This window comes from Podarcis erhardii (assembly GCF_964252035.2).
Source record: "Podarcis erhardii genome assembly, chromosome: 3".
Classification (NCBI taxonomy): Eukaryota; Metazoa; Chordata; class Lepidosauria; order Squamata; family Lacertidae; genus Podarcis; species Podarcis erhardii.
In genome coordinates, this window is record NC_138507.1 from 69,544,561 (window position 1) to 69,566,394 (window position 21,834).

At 41.2% G+C, this 21,834-nt stretch overlaps 1 protein-coding gene and 1 long non-coding RNA gene across 17 annotated transcripts in view; one reads left to right on the top strand and one right to left on the bottom strand.

Moving 5' to 3' along the window:
• Positions 1–21,834, top strand: part of ARID1B (AT-rich interaction domain 1B) — a 356,667-nt gene that overhangs the window by 301,055 nt on the left and 33,778 nt on the right. For 12 of the 14 annotated variants that reach the window (XM_081854279.1, XM_081854287.1, XM_081854289.1 and 9 more), the window contains 2 exons: positions 3,828–3,973; positions 20,986–21,092. In XM_081854279.1, coding sequence (XP_081710405.1) covers positions 3,828–3,973; positions 20,986–21,092 — 253 coding nt within the window. The remainder of the gene's footprint in view (positions 1–3,827; positions 3,974–20,985; positions 21,093–21,834) is intronic. The other 2 variants (XM_081854285.1, XM_081854291.1) reach the window with 1 other exon arrangement.
• Positions 4,875–21,832, bottom strand: LOC309337692. 3 transcript variants are annotated; one of them, XR_014154497.1, is made up of 3 exons: positions 21,383–21,832; positions 16,107–16,216; positions 4,875–6,623 (listed from the first exon to the last, which is right to left on the bottom strand). It is a non-coding gene; the product is annotated as an uncharacterized lncRNA (long non-coding RNA). The 3 variants fall into 3 exon arrangements; XR_014154498.1 differs by having other exon boundaries at positions 16,035–16,216; XR_014154499.1 differs by lacking the exon at positions 4,875–6,623 and having other exon boundaries at positions 15,905–16,216.

Below are 21,834 nucleotides of genomic sequence, written 5' to 3' on the forward strand. Positions count from 1 at the left end.
CCCATGTTTCCCCCAGAAGGTCATCCTTCAGAGCAACCAGTGTCATTTCCACCCTCAACTGGGACCTTAAACCAGACTGAAATGGATCTAGATCAGGCTTCCTCAGCCTCGGCCCTCCAGATGTTTTTGGCTTACAACTCCCATGATTCCTAGCTAGCAGGACCAGTGGTCAGGGATGATGGGAATTGTAGTCTCAAAACATCTGGAGGGCCGAGGTTGAGGAAGCCTGAGTTAACCAGATCTGAGTTTACATGAGGATCACTCACCTTTTGATAACTAGCATTTTCAGATACTGTAATGTGTTTTCTGTTTGTGTTTTTGTATGTAAGGTTTGCCTTGACCACACAATTTATTTCAAGTATATAACTATATAGCATTTGTTAATCCAGAACAGGCCTCTTGTTACAGGGCAAGGAGATTGTGTCAACCTAGACTCATGCTGCATAACAGTTTTGCCTGTGTTTTTAGGACAATTTAAAAGATACAATATTTACATAAGAAAAGCTTGATTTCACGACAGTCTTTCAAAGTTATGCCAAATGGTCCTTTTCTTTTTTCCCTCCCTTTCTCATTATCCTTTGGAGAATTGCACAACTGTGCATTTTTAATATTTTTCCCTACAAGTCATCACAAGCTTCGTCAGGGGAATGGCATTGTATGTCAGTTGTCTCCTTCATATCAAAAGAAATCCTTTGCCTCTTTACAGAAAATGAGGAAAGTTTGCCTTCCACAGAGCAAAGAACAAAACTGACTTGGAAAGAATTCTCTTTGCTTATGCCACATGTTCTTTACATCTTGGGAAGTTCCCAGGGTATCAAGAACAAATTTAACCTAGTGTTAACTAGAACACATTTTTACCTACTCCAACATTAAAAACAATAAAAAACATAGTTTCCTGTTTATCTCTGAATGTTCAGTTGCAATGTTCACATTGGTACAAGTATTTGGGGGGGGGATTCATGTTGCACATGTTGACTGCATTTACAGAGTAGAAAGAAAAATTGCATATTTTCTCAATCATACATGCAGTCCTATACCCCAGAGGGATATATGGGAATCCTGTGGAACCACATTGTAAACTATTAATCTCCTGCATAATCTTCTGAATTTGACTATCCAGATAGGAGCAGAACCACTGCAAAGTTTCCCCAATTTAAAAAGGATTCAATGGTTGAGGATACTGAAAAGGGAAATAAACAACATCACCCACCCACTGTCTCTCTCCTAACAAAGGTGATCATACAGGGTGATCCAAGGCAGTCTCAGTGCCAAATCCAGGCCTAAACCTCAACTGAAATGGACCAGAGAATGATCCTAACCCAAAAGAGCCTGGACCTGGAGCTCTTGCCCAGGGAGGGGGCTTTTGCGGTTGGTTTATGATTATTTAGATTTTCCAGGTGCAAATAAGGATTTTTCAGAAGTGTCTGCACGACAACCTTTTTTAGGCAGCCTGGGACCATCTCTTCTCATAATAAGGCATTAATCACCTTGGCCCAATCAGTCATCCTGCCCATACAAGATTTCATAAGCTAGGAAAGGCAAAGATCAAACATGCAAGTGGTTTCACAGATCTGCTCAAACATCTTGTTCACATCCTCAAGCTGCATCAATTGGAACTAATCCAACAATACTGGACCAGATAGCACATTGGACACCTCAAGTCGACCTACCAAAACTCTGGAGTCCAGATCATAGTGGATGCAAGCAAATTTATCATGTTTTGCAAACAAAATGCAGGAGGCAATTGGTGATTCCAAAATCTTATTAGGGCTAGAATGCTATAGACCACCCAGAGAAGCTTTGCTAAACAGAAGTGAAAGTATGTAATGGAGGCAGTGAGAAAACATGTGCTCATCTTTGCTGCCACAGAGTACCATTGAGAATGAGCACATACTAGTGATCAGTTTCATATGTCAGCTTGTGTTCAAGTAATCTCTCAGCTTTCTTCATCATCCTCAACTCCAGGGTATACCATGAAGCTACCCAAGCTTTTCTAAGTGAGGGAGGACATTTGGGAGGGATCATGTCAACCATTCGGGTCATCTCTTCATTCCATAGGAGCATTATTCATATCAGCCGGGAAATCCCCCAAAGTCCTCTGGAATCCATAAGGATTCATCAAGCTCCAGGGCTGGACCCCCCTCATTGTTTTCATTCTTGCAGAGGGGAAAATTCACTGTCATCCTCAGCAGGTCTGAGCATGACAAAGAAACAGATGTAAGATTCCCCACTCTCAGAACACCCTCTTAACTTTTGGTCTAATCACATTTTGTGACAGCCCATGATGGTAATAAAGTTTTGACCCACCCTAGATCTCATGGCCTTGGTGTGAACATTTATTACCTCCAGGACCAACAGCCTGGAAGGCCTCACCAGCACATTCAGTACCAGCTCTGTCAGCTCACACAGGAAGGATGCTAGGCATTGGGATATGTGGTAGGCTCACAGAATCCCTAATCTGTTTCATTCACCCAGCACAAGATTCAAACATTCTAGATTTGCAGTTAGTTGCATAGGAAACCAGGACAAAGAGAGCCAGTGTGGTGTAGTGGTTAAGAGCGGTGGACTCGTAATCTGGTGAACCGGGTTCGCGTCTCCGCTCCTCCACATGCAGCTGCTGGGTAACCTTGGGCCAGTCACACTTCTTTGAAGTCTCTCAGGCCCACTCACTTCACAGAGTGTTTGTTGTGGGGGAGGAAGGGAAAGGAGATTGTGAGCCGCTTTGAGACTCCTTCGGGTAGTGATAAAGCGGGATATCAAATCCAAACTCTTCTTCTTCTCTTCTTTCCCCTTCTAAATCTTACCTGTTGCTAAACCAACTAGCCAGGTGGGCACGGCTAACTCTCTGCTTGCCCCCATTCAGGTCCTGGTTATACAGGCCAGGTCAGCCAGTAGTGAATGAGGGAGATCTTATTATAAACTGACCTTGCATTTCAAAGCAGCATCTGAAGACCTGACATCTGGCTGATAGGACAGCCAACACACCTCCAGCTGAAGGAAGGACCAGAAAATGGAGCAGCCCTTAATTGACTAAACCATATATCCCCAACCCAGCTCAACCCTGTCCCCTCAGAGGGCCCTTCTATCTCCACATGATCCAAGTAGAAGATAGGCAGGTGGCACAGCATCTGGGCAGATTGTCTGTTCTTCTTCTCCCTATCCTGCTAGGGTTGGGGTGGGGTTATTGGCAGATGTATACCATGCAAGCATTGGGTAGAAGAGCAAGGAGCGGTATTTCTGTGATTTCATCAAAGACTCCATTAAAACAATTTTGGATTAATGTGTTATAGCTCCACTCAATTTGTGTAACTGCATCTCTTTCCGTTGCTTTTTTAGTTTTGTTTCATTGTCTTCATGGCTTGCTTTTGTAGTATGGTAGGCAAAGTGGAATCAAAAGAACTTTTCTTTTTAAGAGCTATCTAGCCCTGGCTTCTTCGTCTTCTTCTACGTATAACAATGGCAAGCACTTCTCTCTCTCTTTCCTGTGCTTCCATCACTTTCTACATGTCAGCCACACAACAACTTGAACCTCATATAATATTAGGCTGTGTCCATTTTAAATTAACATGTATTTTCCATTTAAAGATCTGCATGGTACTTGATTGTAGCTTGGATTGTAGAACGAGCCCCAAAATGTTAATTACTAATTCAGTAATAAGCTCCCAACAAATCGGTCCCCTCCTCATGCAGGCAAAGACTAACTGGCTGCCTCTTCCTTAGGTGTTTGTGAATGCTAAAGTATGAATTCTGTGACTAACCAAAGTGTCCTGTGCAGTAAGAAACATAATAAGAGCTTGTGCACGTGTGTGTGCTTTCTCTTCACTCAGGCAAGGCAGTTTTCCTGGCATCAATCAGAGCGGCATTATGGGATCCAGCTCTCCCTACACCCAGCCAATGAACAACAACTCAAGCCTGATGAACCCTCAAGCTCCTCCTTACAGCATGGCACCTAACATGGTGAACAGTTCCACAGGTAATGGTTGGTAACTTTTCAGGAACGGCTGTTTTTTCCAAGGTAGACATCCTTAAAGCTGCTATTCCATATCCACTTACCTGGGATTAAGCCCTACTGAACCCGGTGGGACTTACCTCTGAGTACATTAGATTGTATTGGATGGTGCAAAGGGTTTCTCCTGTGCAGCTGGTTCTGTGTTCCTTAAAACAGGAGTTTCCCGTTATTGTATCAAATCCTGCATATGTTACACCCTTAGGTCGTCTTTTATTTTTCCTTGAAAATGTGAACATGGCATGTTTGAAAACTGACAGGTCTGAAAGAAGACTGTTTTGTTTAAAATGTAGTAAGTTTTCTGAGGCTGGTGCAGCTGTAATTAAGCAACATAACTGACATCATCTTAGGTTAGCAACCTGACCAACAAGGTACCAAAAGTCACTCACTGTGTTTAGAATAAAGTATAACTCTCTGGAAGTCCCAGTAATTATGTTCACTCACTGAAATAGACAAAAAAATGGAGTTAACAAATAAAATTAACAAAGGGTCTTTTTCCATTTATATTTCTTTGCAGGAATACCATGCCAGGGATCTGTTTGTTGATGGGATTGTTCAAGTGCTCATTTGCATTTGAGGTGGACTCAAACCATTCTCCCTAGCAGTACATTATTTCTTTTCTCATTCCCATCCCCAACTATTACATTCATTAGTATGTTGTAGTGTGCAATTGCATAGTAACTAGATTTCCTTTAATTACAGTTAAGTCATACTCCAAATAAGCCCACTGAAATCAATGGACTTTAGTTAGTCATTACTAACAAGACCATTGAGTCCAGTGGGACTACTCAGGGTGTGACTTAGTACGATACAACCATAGAGGGCAAGGCTATCCAACCATGTATTGCTGTGATGGATGGCAAAAAAGGTTACTCCTGTGCTAAAACTATTGTTTTTTACATGGTTGCTGGGAATAATCCAGGAAGTATAATGCGGTGTATGCAAGACAGAGAGAGTGATTGGATTTAATTGCTGGGTTGCAGATGACTTCTTAACATTATTTCATGATTATTGGAGAGAGGAACCACTGTTACTAACCTGCTTTCTGCAGCAGCACCTTTAGATTTCTTTTTCTTTTTAAGGCAAATCTAGCAATGGCATCTTGTGCTTATCTGCTCAAGACACCACTGCCAGTGAAAATAGAGTTCAGTTACCTTTTAAAACAAAACAAATCGGTTGCTGCTCCTGCATCTTGCAACAGTTTTGGTTTCTCTCTCCTCTCCAGGAGCCCAAAGTAAGGCTAGTGGGCAATCCTTTCCTGCTGCTGCTGTTGCTACTGCTGCCTCTACTTGGCTGCTGGAGGAAAGAAGCCTATAGTCTTCTCCTAAGTTTCAAAACAGACAGGGGAGCACTTGAATACAATCATTTCCCCATTAAAAGAATAATGTGAGAACCAGCTGATTCTGTCTTTACTGTTTATAGTGATTCCTCCAAACTTTTATGAAGGTGTTACATGCTGGTAGATATTATTATCTCTCCCCCCTGCCTTCCCACCCCCATTCTATCTTTCAGATGATTTGCCTGTTGCTTAAGCAGCATGTTTATGTCGACTGTGGAATTAACTGCCTCATAATAAAACTCAGAGGGTTTCCCCCACCCCACATACACGTATTGAAAACATGTACAGCTTCTATGATTCTGCTCCACAACGCAACCAGCCACCCAGCTCTCTTAAACATTTTAAAGTTTTTGATTGCCAAACATTGGTCCCGTTTAATTCTTTTTCTGACAGCTGAAAATGCACATTGTTGTCCTAGAGTCTCATTATACCTGTTTTTCTGCTCTCTAGACAACAGTTTAGCAGAGGTATTCCCACATGTCTTATTTATAATGGTTTTGTGCTGTGTCTTCAGCAAGGGTAAGAATACAGATTGTTAATCAGGGAGATATTTTTTTTTTAATGTAAAATAAAATTGCTTCCCTTAGTGTTAGGCAGGAGGTTGTTTGTTTGCCCATGCAGCACACTTTTACTTCAGTTGAAAAGGAAAAAATCTATTGAACAGGCCATTAGATAATAGCTTGCTCCCCCCCCTCCCCCGACCAGAGCTGTCCCAGGTAATACTGTGTTTGGGTTATGTAGTAATGTGTTTTGTCTGCCTGGATGAAATAAAATTACTTTTGAGCATTGAAACTGCACTATAAATCCTGGCTTGCTGTTTAGCAGCAGTAATTTTTTGCCCCTTTTACTCTGGCCCCCAGAGCTGGAAAAATAACCAACAACAAACAGATGGCAGAGTGCCCTGCCTAAGAAGATTTATGTATTGCAAAGGAATAACCAGTTTAGAGGAAGATTCACAGAGGGGTTTTTTTGTTCAGATAATTCAGCCATTCGTTATTTCATACGGTGGAAATCTGTTCAGTGCAAAAGCATTTATCCTAGCAGTCTTTTGTATGGAGTAGTCATAGTATTTTTATTGTGTTCTGCATTCCAAAATATTGAATTTTTAAAATAATTGAGCCATGTATCAGAGCTTTCTTTATTGCTTTTTTATTTTTGGTTTATGCATTTTTGAGGTTTTCACTTCCATATTTATTAATCCATGGTGTGTCCTGTAAAAATATAGTACATGCACTGGTAGTAGTGCTTGTTGTGGTTTATTTGTTTCAGCCATTGACCCTAAAAAAGAACAGACAAACAATGGCTTTAACCAGCAATCATAATCAAGATCATGCAAACAACCCAGAAAAATGTACTATGTTGCAGTAATTCATTCTATTTTATATAAAACTCCACAGCCAGTTTCCAACCCTCAGTCTACTACAAGAAAATAAAATAATTTTATGTTGCTTTCCAGAAGTCCGAGCTTGTAACTTCTCTATTTTTGTTTACCACAAGAAATTCTCCCCCCCCCTTGTAGATCTAACTTATTTCATGATTTTTTAGTAACTGCTGATGAAATCTATTACATTCATGTTCAAAGATGACACAGGCATATAGTAGATGTCTTCACTTATCTCCTTCCTAAAAAATTACTGAAGTAAGCAAAAATGTATGTTGCAATAGCACTCATCCAGAATCACTGAGGGCATTTGAAATCTTAGCAGGGTCAAGGCTCAGATTGAACTTAGGCAGATCAATTAAACATTTTTTCCAAACCATGAGCACATTTTGATCACATATCAGGTTGTTGAATTGACTCTGGCCAATTGAGAAGGATCACTTTGCTCAAAAGTGTCCCTGAAGTGTAAACTTTGATTTAGCAGCTGGCAATTCTGTACCCTTGATATCATTTACAGAAAAGGCTTCCATCATTTTAGTTGTGGAGATGGGACAAGCAATCTTGGGGTACCAAATATTTAATGGGATAGAATTAATTGAATCTGTTCATATAAACTAAGCTTCAGAAGTCTAATTTCTGGCATATGTTTTACATTTAACCAGAAGTTAAGTAAATGTAAGTAGATTTATAAATAATGTGATGTGTAGGGGCCTATCATGTGTACTCCGCAAATTGTTCTACACAGTACAGCTAGCTTAAGACACAAATTACAGCCACAAAACGGCTTAACATACTCCACTGATCAGGAAGTGTTGAGAGGAGGATATTTCATCAGCTGTGAAAGCACAGCATCACAAAACATTACAGTTTTTTGTGCTCCAAGGAAATATACAAGCATCATTATAAGGACTGGTACTGGTGCACATTGTTTGAAAATATTTTACTGGTGAGCTATTTTACCTTAGCAAATCCATGACAGAGAAACAAGGGCAGATTCAGACAAGCAGGAGCCTCATGACAGCCATTTAAGAATGTCCTATATGGCAGCTGCCTGCTGGCTTTGATCGTTTGGTGAAGCCCAGCATTACCATCCCTTCACTTCCCATATTTCCAAGCATATATAAGGATGCTAATGCTGGCTTCAGCCATGTGTCTGAAGGCACTAGATAACTGCCTTGGCATGTGGGTGCGGGCAACTTATATGATAAACAGAGAGTAGGGGAACTGTAGCCATCCAGTTCTTGCTGGGCTACAGTTCACCTCATTCCTGCCCATTGGCCATGATAACTAAGGCTGATGGGAGTCCAGCAGCATAGGGAGAGCCACAAGTTGCCCACCTCTTTTATTCAGTTCTGAATTTTAGAAAGTGGGAGGAGAGGGAGATGTTAAGCTCAAGCTTCCCTAGATAGCATGACTTGCTGCCTGGAAGCCTCAGTCCCCCAGATCTTGAATGAAATTATTTAGTGAAGAAGGAAAGTCACTCTATCCTTAATCTAAATTACTCTCTTTATTTATTTACAGATAGGTAGCCGTGTTGGTCTGCCATGGTCAAAACAAAATAAAAAAATTCCTTCCAGTAGCACCTTAAAGACCAACTGAGTTAGTTCTAGGTATGAGCTTTCGTGTGCATGCACACTTCTTCAGATACACTGAAACAGAAGTCACCGGACCTTTCTATATAGTGAGAAGGTGGGGAGGGGTATTCTTTATTTATTATTACTTATGTACTACAATTGAATTTAGCATTGAAAGCAGTTTCCAGGATTCAGCCATGGTGGTGCTTGGCTGTACTTTTAAATGGTGACTCTATGGATTCTGTATGTCTGGTTTCATCTCCAGAAACTAACTTAAATATAAATTTTGCCATCATTCAAGTCGCTTTCCATCAAGAGCTGAGAAAAATTGTTATCCCTATTGTTCCCAAGCTTATTCAGTCATTAAGGAGCTCAGGATGGTGTACAAGGTTCTCTCCCCTCCCTTTCCTCCCTTTTATTCACACAGCAATCCTGGGAGGTAACTAGGCTGAGAGATAGTGAATGGCCCAAAGTCACCAAATACTGCATTTTGATAATCACGCACACCCCAACAGCTTCAATACAAATTGAGAATTGCTCATCAGGTGAAGATATACCTGCCCTGTCTCAACCCAGTGGTGTGAACATTGAACAGGCAACTGTGATACACATCAAAGTCTGCTGACATGTACAGTAATGTGCAAACACAGCAAAAAAGAACAATTTTGATCTGTTTTAAGCCAGCAATGTGTGCACAACCTGAGTCAGACCAGTTCTAGTCCAGTATACCTCCCCCCCCCCTTTGGGCTAATGGTCTTAACCACTATTAGCACACTAGCTCTCATGTGAATCTTGCAGCACATTATAGAAAGATAATGTAGAAACATGTAGAAACATAGTCCTCAGGATCATGGCCAAAGCTGAAACCGGCATTTGTCCTATAACCACCCATACCCATATGTACTATGAATGGGCACAGGAAAGTTGACCAGCATTTTCAGAGAGGTCCCTATTGCCCCAAATTGTAGCTCTGGTGCAGGAAACAGAAAAATCAAAAGATAATAGTTGCAGCTCTGCCAGAGGAATTTAAACAGTGCTACAGACACCGATTTAGATGACTGTCATTTCAGCCATCTCCCTGTTCCGTTAAGAAAACATGGCAGATACAGAAAACGTCTCTTAACTAGTGTAGAGCCCCGATGCTCTGAAAGAAAAGCTCCCATGTGTAATAGGCTTCAGTGAGCAAATAATTATTTAAATAGAATCAGTGTGACTATGAATATGACAACTGTTTCTTCAGTTATAATGCCAGGGGGAGGGGGTTTAGGAGAAAGCAGTGAAGCAATTTCTTCAAAAAGACAAATGAACTGAAGGCTCCCCCTTTTTTTGTTAAAAATGGTGGGAATTTCATTTCTGAATTTTAGTGAAAATTGTAGTGCAGTGTGTAATATTACGAAGTGCGTGTGAATATACCTGTAATGCAAGTAGGTTTTTATGATCAGTTTTTATTGCAGGCACAAAAAGTGTTGCTCCATCTACTTTTTCTTTAAAATTATTATTATTATTATTTGCGCTTATGGTTTTCTTGCCGCTCAATCCAGTTGTGTCTCAACCAAAGCACATTTGCAGTTTCTGCAGCCATTTGCCTCAAACCAAAGCTCAGTGTACACTCGGGTATACAGTGCAGAAATCCTCAGTCTTTTACGGTGGTAGGCAATCCATTCACAGAGTCACATTTGGGCAAATGAAGCTGTTCCAGACACAGGGGGAAACTAGTGACTGCACAGAGATCCTGTGCTGTGAAAAGCTGGTTTTTCTGGGCAGTTATGCAGTTTTGCATAATCTGTCTCCTACTGATTCAGACTTCAGAATCCATTTTTTTTAGATGGCCTTACATTGCAGAAATGTTTGGAGGGTGGGATGTTTCTGGGTATATACTCTGATACGGAGCTCTGCTGCCAAGCTCATATCACTGGGCTTCAAGTGAGCCTTTGTGCAAGGACCAGATCTCAGGAGCTGAAATGATATATGCACAAAACTGTCCCATACAGCTCCATTCAATATGTGCCTGAACTGGAGCTCCTGCAAAGTTTTGGGTCAGGCTGTCCCTTTTAAAATAAAGGGCAGGTGTGCGTGTAACGTTGTTAGATTCTGCTGCAGATACACATTTACTCTCCTCACAGCAACCTTGCTTTTTCTGTATGTTTTAGTCCGCAATGTTGTTGATAAGCAGTAGTCCCGTGCACAGTGGAATGATGAGGAGTACGTGCTACATACTGTATATTGCTTTATTTACACTTCAAAGCTGGTATGTTACAAAAAAAACATCTTGCCTCTGCCGGAGCAGAGAAAACATTCTCTCTCCTCTAAAGCACACAGAGAATAACACACACTGAACTGCAAAAGAACAGTGAAAAACAGGAAACCAGTGTACGTCACATCCAGTCTCCCTTTCCCGTGGGAAAACCCAACAGTAACTCTGACTGTGGAATGTAAACATTGTCTTGTGACAAACATTTCGCTGCACAGTGAAGAGAGCAGAAACCAACATCCTCCCCCTTTCTGTGAACATTACTGGGCAGCGTGTTCGTACAATATCAGTACAAACCCAACTTCTGCACATAGGTACAGTGTTGATCCCTTGATACAATCTTGGACAATACATCAGCAGGAATTTCATTACCTGGCATATAGGACACCGTTACGAGTCCCTTCTGAATACGTTCTCTAGCATGTTGCAACTTCAATTGCAAGTGCTTTGTGCTTTGCTTACAACCTTCAGAATTCAGCAAAGCCAAACATGCTTTGTTGTCCTGGTAAACCTGGATTGGACATTTGACAGGAATTTTCATGTCTTTGCACAATTGTAACAACCATTCACAATCTTTAAGTGAATAAGACAGTGCGTTCAGTTCAGCTTCACAAGTACTTAAGCTAACTGTTGTTTGCTTCTTGCATGACCAATCAAATAGACCCTGATTGTACATATAGCAAACTCCAGACGTACTTTTCCTGTCTGTAGTGTCACTTCCAAAACTTGCATCTGCAAATATCTCAAGACCACCAGACTTCTGATTGTTAAATCTCAGTCTGTAATGCATAGTGCCTTTCAAATACCGCACTATGCATTTCAGAGCTTTCCAATCCTTAACAGTAGGATTGTTGACTTGTCTGCTTAGCAAATTACAGCTAACAGCAATGTCTGGTCTTGAACATCTGGCAATGAAGTTTAGCTTGCCTAGCACACTTCTGTACAGTGTAGTGTCAGAAAATGCTTCTTCAGTGTCATCTACCTGATAACCTGTTGTCATCGGTGTGTCTACAGGGTTAGCATCCATCAGGTTCAGTTTGCTTAACACATCAGCAGTTTTCCGTGACTGGTGTACTAGAATGTTACCATCTTGATCTCTCTCTATTTCCAGAGATAGGTAGTTGTTTACCTCACCAAGATCTTTCATGTCAAAGTGCTCTTTCAGTTGAGCTAGGGCATTATTGTACATTGTGACATCTTTCCAAAAGAATAAAAGATCATCAACATAAAACAAACAATACAGTTTCTTTTGCCCCTCCTCTTTGACAAATACACATGGATCAGCTTTCCCTTGCTTAAAACCTAGAGAAAACAATACTTCAGTGAGTTTTGTGTGCCAACACCGTGCACTTTGTTTGAGACCATAAAGGGACTTCTTCAGAGCACAAACAAATCCCTGTTTTACCTGTACGCCATCAGGTGGAAGCATATAAAGTGATTCATCTAGAGATCCGTACAGAAAAGCTGTATTCACATCATGGTGACTAATGTGTAGATTCTCCTCTGCAGCTAGCTTGAGCATAAGCCTAATGCTTTCATACCTCACTGTGGGTGAGTAGGTCTCGTGATAGTCTTCACCTGGTACTTGTGCAAAACCTCTGGCTACCAATCTGGCTTTGTGTCTGACTATCTTGCCATTTTGATCAGTCTTCGCTTTGAAGACCCATTTGCTTCCAAGCAATTTCATTCCTGGAACTACTGGAACTAGGTCCCATGTTTTGTTCCTTTCCAAGGAATCAAGCTCAGCCTTCATTGCATTTAACCATGGCTCAGCTTCCTTTGAATCCAAATCCTGGATTTCTTGGAAAAGGTTCAAATACCTTCTTGGAGCTTTTAACAGCTGTTACTGCTATCTTAGCAAACTCATCAGCAAATCTCTTTGGAGGTCTGCCTTTTGTGGCTCTTTGTGACCTGCGAATTAGCCGTAGGTCTTCAACACTCTCCTCTTCCTTCTTGGGAGAAAAGTGACCTATTGTGAACAATGGTTCCTCCAATTCTTGATCAGAGCTTTCAGAGGGTCGCATAGAGGCTTTCGCACTCTTGAAATCCTCTGAATCACCCGATTCAGTTTCAGACTCAGAATCAGAACCTTCATCAGTGGGTGTGGGTTGTTGTGGTTGCTTTTGACCATCCTCAGTCTCATCACTGTCATCAGGATAACATTGGAAAATTCCCACATTCTCCCCCCACTTGGCATTGTACTCAACACTTCTTGTGAGCTTAATTGCCTTTGAGTCAGTCATCATTATTCTGTAAGACCCTTTCTGATAACCTAGAAAGATACCATGCAATCCACGCTTGTCTAACTTGGAATTTTGTGGTGAGTGAACCCACATGTCAGAACCAAAAATTTTCATGTGTTTGATGTATGGCTTCTTGCCAAACATCTTCTCATACGGGGTACAACCAATCGCTGAAGATAACCTGCGATTATAACTGTAAGTGAAACATGAGAGAGCTTCGGCCCAATAACTCTCTGGAAGATTTGCATCATGCAGCAAGGTTTTTAACCCTTGAAGCAATGTCTGATTTGCTCGTTCCACAAGTCCATTCTGCCATGGCGAGCGAGGACTAGACAAATCGTGTTGAATTCCTTTCTCAGTCAGAAAAGCTTCAAACTGCTGAGAAGTGAATTCTCCCCCGCGATCACTGAAAAGAGTCTTTACCTTCTTACCATGCACATTTTCCAACCAAGCACAGAATTCCTTGAACCTAGGAAAAGCCTCTGATTTCTGCTTGAGATTGTACACATAAATATACCTGGAAAATGCATCAATGAGAACCATGAAGTACCTGTTTCCTCCCAAAGAGGGCGCTAGTGGTCCAACCAAATCAGCATGAACAATTTGGTATGGTTCTGTAGCTTGCCTACTAGACACCTTACCTTTCGCAGCCATTTTCACCTTGTTTGCTGCGCATGCCTTGCACTTCATGTGGTACCTGCAGGGTTTAATAGTCATACCTTCAACCAAGGCAGGCATCTTAGATACTGCCTCAAAATGCAAATGACCAAATTTTCGATGAAAATCGTGAATACATTCTGCATGCAAACTTTTGTTAGTACCTGCAATGCAACAAGTGTCATCCTGCACAACATCATCATAATACAAAACATACAAACGATCAACATATTCAGCATACAATACATAATCATTTTTCTTTGTGATGATGCACCTTTTGTTCTTAAAGGAAACGTCAATATTCCGCTCATTCAGCTGTCCAATGCTGAGCAGATTATGTTTGGCATCCGGCACATAAAGCACATTCTGTATCGATAAGTCCAAACTGTGAAGAACAACAGTTCCGTAGCCTTTACTGGGGATTGTGTGGTCATCCGCCTGGTGAATCGCACCTTCCTGCGGTGTAAAAGACACGAACAGTCGCTTATCGTTGCACATGTGGTGCGTTGCCGCTGAATCAACAACGAAGAAAGATCTAGACGTCTTCTGGACCTCTGCATCTTTTGGAGTGAAGCGTGAGACCATTGCCTTGGGCTGCGTTGTCCTGGACACTGGACCTTTGCCTTTGCTCTGGCCTCTTCCACGCGATGAGCTTCCACTGCGCTGCTCTGTCTTGGCCCTGGGATATTTGCATTCCCTCTTCATATGGCCTAGACGTCCACACGAGTAGCATTTCACTGCCTTCAAAGCTTTGGCGCCATCTGGTGGTTCCACTGCACTATGGGATGACGTCTGTGAAGTCTCCCTCTTGCCCATGCAGCTAGCACCCCGGCGATCTGCTTCATTGAGAATCACGGCAGTAACATAGTCCACTGTCAGCTGAGCAGTAGGCTGTACAGCAATCTGAGTCGCAACAGACTCCCAACCTGAACCCAAAGATTGTAGTATCATGAAGGAATACACAGCCTCTGGAAAGTTGAGTCCTCTCTGTTGCAGCTCATGTCTCAGATTCTGCATCTCCATCAGATGTATACGCACATCTCCACCTTCAGCAAGAGCCATATTATGCAGCTTGTTAAAGTAAAACATAGTGGATCCAGCTTCTGTCCTCAAGTGAGCCTCTCTCAAAGCGTCCCAAATTTGTCTGGCTGAGGTCTTATCACGCAATAGACAGAGCTCTTCTGGGGATACTATCAATGTAAGAGTTCCCCTTGCTTTGGAATCTTTAGCTTCCCATGCATCTGTAACTGGAGCTGGGGGGGTGTCTGTAATAACTTCAAACAGACCCTCTTTCCGCAGAATAGCCTCTGCATAGAGAACCCAGTCCGCATAGTTATTCTTATTGAGCTTAGGAATCCCACAAGCATCCTGAAGGGCCATCATGACTCTGGCATTAGCCTTCTGCGTCATCTCTGCTGCTTTAAATCATGCTGCTTTATACAAGCTGCGTCTGTGCTGCTTCATTCCAAAGGCAAGTTCAAAACAGCCTCTGTGAGCCTGTGCCATTCTGCTTAACTGCAGCTGCTTCAAACCTCATTCCAAAGGCAAGTTCAAAAGGAAAGTTCTAAAGTGCTTTCTCTCTGCTGCCATAAATAGTGCTGCGTCATTATTTTCTGCAGCTGCTTTACTCCAAGAGCACTTTTAAATGTTACTTTCGATTTCCCCGCATAGTAACTTTGCCCGGCAAACGGCTTTAAAAGTTCAAAGTCCAGCCATAAAGCCATTAATTAGAAGCTGGCAGGCTGCCCGGAGCAGTAGCACATACCTCATCAATCATCTTGACGCGCAGAGCAGATTCCGTTCCGATCTGTCCCCCTGCATTCCGATCCTTTGCCGGCACTCCAATTCGACTTCTGGAGCCCATTCTTAAGATGACTGCGTTTTTCTGGGCCCGGAACCAAATGTTGTTGATAAGCAGTAGTCCCGTGCACAGCGGAAGGATGAGGAGTACGTGCTACATACTGTATATTGCTTTATTTACACTTCAAAGCTGGTATGTTACAAAAAAAAATCTTGCCTCTGCCGGAGCAGAGAAAACATTCTCTCTCCTCTAAAGCACACAGAGAATAACACACACTGAACTGCAAAAGAACAGTGAAAAACAGGAAACCAGTGTACGTCACATCCAGTCTCCCTTTCCCGTGGGAAAACCCAACAGTAACTCTGACTGTGGAATGTAAACATTGTCTTGTGACAAACATTTCGCTGCACAGTGAAGAGAGCAGAAACCAACACGCAAGACCAAATGACATGAGCTGTTCCACCCACCAACCCCCCCCCCTTTTTAAACAAAGCAATGAGCACTCACCTCTCTTTCTTTCCTGCCTCAAAGCCAAATCCACCCTTTACTTTTTCTAGCAGATAGGGTGTGATTTTCCACATTTCACTTGATACAACCCAAAACACCTTGGTACAGCTACAGCATCACAGTTAAAATCGAAGGCCACAAACCGTCCGAACGTTTTCTTACAAAGACTTAAGACCACATTGGGTCAGTGGCAGCTAAAGTACTGGGCTGCTTGGAACATAGGTTTATACGAAGTCTAGCATTCAGTCTTGGGCAAATCTCTCAGCCAAACCTACCTCACCAGGTTGTTGCGACTTTAAACTCATTGCGTGGTAGTGCACCCATGGTTTGCACACAGACAGTTGTACCTTCAATCTCCAGATGGAACGGTCTTGTTTAGGAGGACTGAAAGGGGCTCCTTCCTCAGTCGGAGTGGACAGTGCTAGGCTGGTAGTCTGACTGCATTAGGCAGCAGCATCTGGAGGAAAAAGGGGAAGTAAATGTAATCAAATATTTTTACTGGTTCTGGTGGATTGGACCCAGAATTGTTAAGTCCCGACCTGGGCTTTTCCTTCCAAAATTCAGCCTAATGATTTGCTGTGGGCTGTTTTCCCACAGACTGATCACCATTGCCTCTCCTATAGGACAAGCATGGCATCTAGCCCAGGAATACAGATCCCTGACTGTAGGACAGTCTTATGATACTTGACTGCAGTTTAACTCACATGTGAGCTAAGTTTGGTGTGGTATATAGCTAGAACAGGACCTTGACCCATATTTTCTTTTTTAAATTATTCTGACTTTCAACTTCTTATAATAAAGCCTGGGGCTAGTTCTTGGAACCTATTCACTCTACATTGCAACTCTTTTTCAATCACAGATTTCACTGTTATCTTCTTCTTTTTAATGTTTTATATATTTGTAGTTTGTGGGCAGGATCATTAGGGTCACTGGAGAAGAGAGTGTGTGTGCGCACGCACGTGCCTTAATTTGCTGGAATTGTGACAATAGTGTTCTTTCACTGTTTGAAAAGGGGTCAAAATAATACCCTCAGTTTGTCATTGGACTAGAAAGCAAAGGGATACCAGCCGCAAATCCCTTGGAAGCATTCTTGTAAGTCTTTACAAAGCATTTCAACAAAGGATAAAGAAATACTATATGGATGCTACACAAAAGACTATAGTAGTACTTCTTTCTCAAGATGACTTGGTAACTTAGATACAGCTGTTGTTGTGAGCAATTAGTCCTGTGCAATGCAATGCAGATGTTGATGTGCAACTGGATTTGCATCTGAATCAGCACCAGTAACGCACATGGAAGGCTTCTTATACACCCTGTTGCTTGATTTGGGCAGCTCAAAAGAAGTACATGTCAAATGCTCTATAGCCCAGCCTGTTTCTCTGGATCATAATCAATCACTCAAAATTTTATTTACAATTTTCAGATTTTATCACCCTTGCAAAGTCTTTCTGCAGGCAGCTGAACAGGCCACCTGAAGATTTCACTGCTAACACAAACTGCTGTTCTGCACAACATAACCACTCCAGCATCATTCAGAAAGCTTGCAATGGCATCACACAAACTTGCAGCTAGTGAATTGGCAACCAAATTCATACTTCTCACTATTGCAGTTAAATTCAAGTAGGAAAAATGCTGGCCACAAGGAGAGTGGTCTTTTGCTTCTGCCCTAAGTCCCACAGCTGTCTCCAGAGCAAATGGGTGAGGTCAGAAATGATGGCCTTGTGCATTTAGTCACTCTTTGGTTGCTTCGTTATCATTTTACTTCCATTCATAAAAAACACTGGCTGTTTCTCAGTTATTGCATTGTTTGGAAATAGACATGTTGTTCCCATTTTTAAATATACAAGACTGAAACTACTTTTTTAAAGCCAAGTACTGTAGTAATTTCCGCATTACAATATTTCAAATGCCTTGTTTGGCCTACAAACGCACCACAGCAACCTACAAATAAGCCTATGGCAGTTCAGAGATGAGTATTGAGTATATAGTTAGCTGTAAACTCGTGCGGCACATGGCTGGGTAGGTTTTTTGGCAGAGCCATTCTCCCAACCTGCAGTGATGTGATGCTAAAGATATTAGCAAATTAACACCATGAAGCTTGCCAGCTTATTCGCCAGAGTCTTGCTTGCTCTCTCACTGCTGTAATTAAAACTAATTATTTTCTAAAACATAGTAATACATGAATATGTGCAATAATCATTTTGTAGTGGGCAATCTGTGAAGTTTTTTTAAAGCTCCCCCCTTCCCCTTTGGCTTGTTCTCCCACATGTTGGCTGCTGAGTAAAACACTGCATTATCATTTTACAGAAAAGCAAAGCAGCCCAATAATAATCAGGCTAGATTTTTATTATTCTGCAATATCCATCATATTTTATTTAGCCTTTCTTTCCCCGTCTACTATTTTTAAACACATTTTGCATAGTTAACAAAAATGTGTTGAGCTTAGTTAGCTATATGTTCTATACCAAATGTGGAGCTCCTTTTGCTCACATACATTTGTGACTGCATTGAGATCTGCAGGCTTCTTTTTATTTTGAAGGGTAATAACAGAAATGAAAGTTCAACTAATAATATTTACCTGTTATGTAGCAGAAACTACAAATGTTCAAAAATGCTTATACTTTAAAATTTGGTTTTGCCCCTGTATATTCCATGGAGATTGCAAATACTCTTAATACTCTCTCTCTCTCTCTCTCTCTTACGGTGGCAACTGTATACATAGTACTCTGCAGATTTCTTAAGGGGGAAAGTGAAATGCCCCCAAGGCTTGTATTCTAGAATAGTAGGAAATACACCAAATTGGAGGAGACAGAGACAATAATAGGAAGGAAGGAATGCGAACAGCAAATTTAAAATATTACAATGCAATCATTTATACGTGTCCAGTCAAAAGTGAGTCCCACTGAGTTCAGGGGAGCTTATTCCCAATTGAGTGTGTATAAAGTTAGGCTGTAATCTGAACCACACTGACTAAGGAGTAAGGCCCATTGAACTCAACAGGACTTAGATCTGAGTTTGCAATTGCCTTGCAGCAGTTTAAAGCAAAGGCCTCTTGGAAAAAGTGAGCTTTCAGGATGGATTAACCAAACAAGAGAGATGACACTATGCACATATTGGGCAGGGTCTCTGGTGCATGGGGACAGCAAGGGGAAATGTGTGAAGTCAGATTAGAGAGTAAGAAACATTTGGGTAACTGACGATGGTAGAGTTGGAGGGTATAATAATTGGTAATAAAGGACCAAAAGAGGTGAGGCAAGGTTTTGGAGACATATAAAGGTAAGTCCATCCTGGATGAAGGAGGGTATGGGAAACCATGTACAGATTTGAGGAGGGGATCAAGCAATGGGAAAGGCAAATGATTTGTGTAGTGGCATTTTAGAGAGAAGTGAAAAGGCTGAGACATGACAGGAAATGCTGAAAGGGATGTTTCTGGAATCACATCATCAAGATGTTTTGCTCTCACTCAAACCTTTGGGATGTGGTAGGCTGAGGATTTAAGAAATTATTCCCCCCCTTCCCAAATAATTTTACTAGTTTTCATGTAAATACAAGAACAACATATAACTACAGTAACTTATCCAGTGGTACATTCTTAGAAATTGTTGTTTTTAAAGTGTTCATTCCACAGTGTGAGCTTGCACTGTTTGTTCACACAGTTTTATACTGTACAGAGAAAACACAATATACATAATTGATTTGAATGTTTCTTTTGACTTTCGGCTTTGAAACATGAAATTCAGGAAAAATGTGACAATAGCTCTATACTGCACTTTTCCCACCTTCAAAACAATGAGAAGAAAATGAACATTTCTTTGGCACACCTCTGGAAAGTGTCTGCATAAGTGTTATCTGAACGAGAATGATCAGCATTCAGCTATGTTCCCAGCTGACTTCTTTAAGAAGGAAAATAGCTGAATACCCACATCGGCCACAGAACAGATCTACAGAATAATTTACAAGTTGAAGAATGTAGTTGAGTAGGTTGTAGGCTTGGGATTTGGCAACTAAGAGGCTCAGAGAAATATTATGTGATATTTTATAGTGTAATCATACAGATTTTATTGTGGTACTCAGATAACATACCACAAGGGCCAATTCAGACCTTAATTTATTAGTTGGAACAGCTGATGTGAGAATCATTCGCACTTCTGTTTTTCCACTAATGAAGTCATATATGAAACATTGCCACATGAATTTGACCCATAAAGGAGTTCCGTAGGCACAAGAGTTTGGGTCAGAACACAAATCCACCTGCAAGATCTGTTTATCAGTGATGGGGACATTAAGAGGAAACAGAAGCAGGAGTATTTCTTGTGTTTGTTGTTCCCACTTATGATAGGTTGCCATATTTCAAAAAGTGAAAATTTGTTGAGCTTTTTTGGCAAATTTGTTGAGCTTTTTTAGACAAAAGCTGGGGTTTTAAAAATTCCATTGTGGGCCCCCATATGCCCAGATTTTCCCGGATATTTTAACAGATTTCTGAAAATTCCCCATGACACTATTTTCGGCAGACAACTCCCAGATATGTCCAGGAAATTCTGGATGTATGGCAGCCCTAAACTTATGAAGTAAACATCCAAATTGACCATAAGTCAACTGGTGCTTGTTCACATCTATGAAAGTACAAAGGAACCTATTCCAGCACTGAAAATGTTCTCATGAAAACCAAATCATCAGTTTCTCTTATACTGCCACTCTTCAGGTAGCTATAAACTCAGCCTTGGGCCTAGATACTCTGGGGTGCCGTATTATTGCATAATAAGTATGCATTGTATAGTGACTGCTAAAATGCTAGTAACCAAAGTAGCTTTTCATAATGCAAACATTTGTGCTTGAGAAAGTGACTTAAGAATCAAACATATTTTGTTACTCCACAAATCCAAGAGGTACCTAATGAAGTTGTCCGCAATTTTTCAGCATTACCATGGCAAGCATATATGGTTTGGATTATATTGCTGTCAGTTATTAAAGTGAGTCACTCAATAATTAGATATTAAAATTAGACCTTAAAACTGTGTTTCAGTTTGTAGAGTGATTATGTGGGTGTACTAATTTGGAGACATTTTCTCCTATTGCACATATAGCACTTAACTTGTGAGATCTAAAGGACTTCTCAGCCTCTGTAAAAGATGGAGTATTGATATATTCTAGTTTCTTGTATCATCAGTTTTTGACACACCGAGAAGTCAACCTTGATGCTAAATCGTACCTCCTGTTTTTGATTAGCCCCTATGGGTCTTGCAGATATGATGACTCCAGGCGAGTCCAAACTGCCCATCCCTCTCAAGCCAGATGGAAAAGAAGATGGGCCTCCTCAGTTTGAGAGCAAAAAGGTACTTCCCTCACCTGCATGTGATGTTGGTTTGGCGCAGCAGAACTCTGCTATTTTGTCCTTCATTCTCTGATTTGAGCTTGCCCTTTTCTGTTCTATCCCGCATGCTCTTTTCCATTCACATGCAATCTGGTTTTTTTATGTTGTTTTATTTTTTTCCCTTCATTGTGTGGATCTGAAAGTTACTAGTTCTTATGGCATTGTAACTCGCGGGGGCAAGGGAACATACGGAAAACCTTGTGGGGAAATTGAGCTACGCCACTGGGTGCGCGGGAGGGGGGTGGGTCTTACCTTGGTACTTGCAGCCATTTCCTCTATCTTCGGTTATAGCTTCCTGTTTTGGCCGTTTCAGCAGCAGCATACTTTTGCTTTCCTGCCTTATTTGATAAAAATAAGGTTGAACAGCTTTATTTGTTTTTTTCTCTTTATCTCATGAGGGGAAACCCATGCTTGATACTCCATTTAGCTTGAGGGAAGCATGGTGGCATAGCGACTTCAGCCAAGCATCCAGCAAACTTTCCAAATTATATAATAATGTCGTTTTGATAATTTACGTATTATCTATCTATATATTTATTTATTTACATGTATATGTGTTTTCTGTGTGTGTCTCTATGTGTTTCTCTCTCTCTATGTTTTATATAGTTAAAAAGAAAAAGAATGGTCAATCTGTTTAAACTGGATGTATTTTTTTCATTTTTAATAAAGTTTGCCCTGCCTTTGTCCTCTTTTTTTATTCCTCT